The 3723-nt window shown below is 63.0% G+C and overlaps 1 protein-coding gene across 1 annotated transcript in view; it reads right to left on the bottom strand.

Moving 5' to 3' along the window:
* Nucleotides 1-659: 659 nt before the first annotated feature.
* Nucleotides 660-3723, bottom strand: part of LOC104462214 (neuron navigator 1-like) — a gene marked incomplete at its 5' end in the record, with an annotated part of 7570 nt that continues 4506 nt past the window's right edge. The window contains 7 exon segments of the mRNA XM_010074075.1: nt 660-755; nt 1622-1819; nt 2061-2179; nt 2700-2896; nt 3168-3239; nt 3450-3617; nt 3619-3687. Coding sequence (XP_010072377.1) covers nt 660-755; nt 1622-1819; nt 2061-2179; nt 2700-2896; nt 3168-3239; nt 3450-3617; nt 3619-3687 — 919 coding nt within the window.

Raw genomic sequence — 3723 nt, 5'->3', positions numbered from 1 at the left:
CAAACTGAAGTCTGGACTCGGCCAAAGGAAAATGGGAGGGGGGAAACAAAATAAAATAACCAAGGCAGGGTTTATTGGGCTGTCCTGGTCGTGTGGCTGCCACGCAGGTGAAACGGGGAGTGTACAGAGACAGCAGTGAGAGCCGTGCTCCTCCTTGGCCGGCACAAGGCAGGCGCTTCCCGCAACAGCAGCTCCCTGGTCGCCTGCCCTCAGCTCTGCCTGGGTGGGGGGAGAGGGAGCTGGAAACCCTCCCACCCACGTTCTCGTCCTGCAGCCACATGCTCCTCCTGCACCCCTCAGCTCCAGCCCAGGTGGCTCCCGCGGGGTCCCTGCCCCACGCAGGGGCCTTCCTGCGGCTCTCGGGAGCAGGGGCTCAGTTGCATCAGTCGCCCTGGCCTCAAAGCCCGAGAGTTTGCAATAGAGACAGAAAAAAACCAAGAAGAGAAACTAGGATTCTCCTACCCCCAGGGTCAGGAGGGGAGATGGCACCTCGTGCTCTCCCACAGACGAGCCGAGCTTCCCCACGCTCTGCCAGAACCCCAGTCCTCTCCACTCGCTTGCCAGCCCCGTGCTCCGGGACACCAAAGGAAAAGGAGAGCAGCCCGGTGGGAGTGGGGCTGGCGGCAGTTCCCCTCCGCCTGGGCCAGCATGTCCAGGCCTCACAGAGTCGACTGCAGGTCGGGATCCACCATGGTCTCGCGGTCTGGAGACTCGATGTAGTTGGCGGCTTCCTGGAGCTTCAGCAGCATGGCCATCTGCAGGGACAGGAGGTGGCACCCAGCCCAAGGGGGATGAGGGGTCTGGGGATGCCCTGGGGAAGCCTTCCTTGCCCCCCCATACACACCAGCCACCCCAAGAGGGTGGCTCCTCTGAGGGGGAAGCAAAGCCCAGAGATGCTGCAAAATCCTCCCCATCACCAGGATCTGGCCTTGGGCACAGCTGGGACGCTCAAGGCTGAGTGTGCCAAGGCAGTGCAGGGGGACAGGCCCTAGGACATCAGTCGGCGTCACCGGTGGCACCTGCCCCCTGCTAGCAGTCTGACCGTGGACACGACGCCGCACGGAGCACCATGCTGTGCGTGCTCACCGGCACATAACCATGTGCCTCGGTGTGCAGCCTGCTGGCTGGTGCCACCACCCCGCACCCACCGCTCCTCCCAAGAATGCAAAATGTTTCTGCACCCCTAAATCAGGCTTTTTACATTGAAAATAACTGGGAAAGTGAAGCTCCACCTTAATCACGGAATCACAGAGTGGTTTGGGTTGGAAGGGACCTTCAAGATCATCCCATCCCACCCCCTGCCATGGGCAGGGACCCCTCCCACTAGCCCAGGCTGCCCAAAGACTCACCCAGCTTGGCCCTGTCCCAAAGCCGCACCCAGCTTGGCCTTGAACCCCTCCAGGGATGGGGCATCCACAGCTTCTCTGGGCAACCTGGGCCACTGCCTCACCACACACAGTGAAGAAATTCTTCCTTGTATCTAGTCTAAATCTCCCCTCTTCCAGTTTAAATCCATTACCCCTTGTCCTGTCGCTACACGCCCTTGTAAGAGACCTCGCTCTCCCCTCTCCACCAGCACCGCGCAGCCCACCTCCTGCTGCCCGGCACAGCAGGGCCATACCAGAGGGTCCGAGTCCAGGGAGCTGGGCGTCGTGTCTTTGACGGTGCGCTCCTCGGGAGGGGAGACGGTGCTGTGGGGCCCGATGGTGGGTGGGGGCAGGTGGTACAGCTTGGACTGGTCCTGCTGCGCAGACGGCCAGGGCAGGGTGTCCCGCACCCACTCCACGGGGTCCTCCCACGCTGCCTTCTGCCCGTGGACCTGCAGGCGAGGAGCAAGCGGCAGCCACCTCTTCAGCATGTGCCAGAGCTGGCGATGGGGCACCCTGAGTTCCCCCAGGACAGCGCTGTGTCCTGCTGCAGCCACAGGGCAGGGACCGACAGATGCCCCCTATGCCCAAAATCCCAGGACTTCCCCTCTCCCCGCCCCATCAGACTGCTGCACCAGCATGTAACCAAGCACCGCTGGTTTGCATCCCCACGTGCCAGGCAGCTCTGTGTACCTTGAGCCCGTCTTTTGCCCCCTCCTGGAGGTAGGGGATGATGGAGTTGTTCCACAAGTCGATGAACCAGGTCCGGAAATCCTCAATCCCAATGGGGCAGGACAGGAAGAAGCAGGGACCTGTGGGGGGAAGGCACAGAGCAAAAATAGGAGCTGGGTCCCCCTGCTCCGGTCACTGGCCCCGCGGCAGCACCGCACCAAGGCGGGGACTGGCTGCGCGGGGTGCCCGGGGCTCAACCACCTCCTGCGAGCAGCGTCTGGGCAGCATCTGTCCGACACAAGTGGACAGAAAGCGAGCTCCCAGGCATGTGACAGGGCTGCGAAGTTCAATCCACCCCCCAAAAGCACGGCGAGGCAAAGGGAGACCTGCCGGGGAAAACACAGTTCCTCCGGGCCAAAGGAAGGGTGCCAGCAGGACAGGTGACACCATGGTGACAGCTCCCACAGAGCACAGGAACAAATGCCACCCAGGGAAGAACAACACTTGTGTGCATTGCCCACTGGCATTTGGTTATTTGGGGCTGGGGGACACAGGGCAGCACGCAGCTCCCCAAGCTCCTTTGGGAGGGTTTTGCCCCAGCCCCTGGGGGGTCTCGGCAGGGCAAGGGGTAGAGGAGGGAGGCGTGTGGCCAGGCCGTACCGATGAGGAAGTCGGAGGTGCTGTGTTTCTCCAGGAAGGTGTGCAAGTGGTACCAGAGCTTGGGCACCCAGTCCAGCACGCGCAGCAGCTCCTCCTTGTTGGCGTTGACGTCTGTGTCCGACTCCAGCAGCTTCCGCCGCAGGTAGCGCACCAGGAACCCGTTGGCCGGCTCCACGTTGTTGGAGAATGTCAGCATCCTGCGGGAAAGGCTCAGGAGTTCAGGGCTGGGGCTCCACACGAGCTGCCCTGCTCCCCAGCACCCTCAGGGGACACCCTAGCACCCCCACACTGCCTGTGCCCAGGGTTGGGGCATCAGGTCCTACTGAGCTGGCAGGGCCAGGCCTGGGGGTCTGTCCTCATCTCAGTCCCCGTCCCAGGATGTGTCCCCAGGACTGCCCAGGGCAGGAGTGATGGCCTCTGCTCCCCCCAGCCCCACGGGGATGGTCCCCAGGGATGTGTGATTCCCACCTGAAACTGAGATGGAGACCATGGTTTGGGGTCATCTTCACAGGCTGGTTGGTGGTCCCAATGATGTAGGGGCTGAGCAAGGGACAGAGAGAGACAGGAGCCATGAGAGAAAGCACCCTGCACCACCCTCACCCGCAGCAGAGCCCATCTGAGCGCAGCAGACGTGCGCAGCCGCGCAGCCACGCAGCCTCATCTCCATGAGCACAGGGATGTGCCAAGAGCGGTGGGGATCACGCGTGTGCCTGCGGGACAGCGCCGGAGGGGGGGCAGTGGGGCTCTCACCATTTGTGGTACTTGCAGGTGAGCGCGCCGTTGACGAGCTCGCTGATGGAGCCTGCCTCGCTGAGGTCATCCAGGAGGATCACCAGCGGCACGTCCGCCGTGCCCGTCTCCCTGTCGATCTGGTTGGCCAGGTTGGAGAGGTACAGCTGCAGGTCCTGCAACAAATGGGCCGGGTGTCACACGCGGGGCCGTGGCACGGCTGCCAACGGGGACTGCGGCACCAGTGCCAACGGGGACACTTGTGGATGGTGTGCGCCCGCCCCTTTTCAGGGGC

This window comes from Pterocles gutturalis, unplaced genomic scaffold (genome assembly GCF_000699245.1).
Source record: "Pterocles gutturalis isolate BGI_N339 unplaced genomic scaffold, ASM69924v1 scaffold5377, whole genome shotgun sequence".
Classification (NCBI taxonomy): Eukaryota; Metazoa; Chordata; class Aves; order Pterocliformes; family Pteroclidae; genus Pterocles; species Pterocles gutturalis.
Note: the sequence above shows the minus strand (reverse complement) of the source record. Positions and strands in the feature narration are given on the sequence as shown.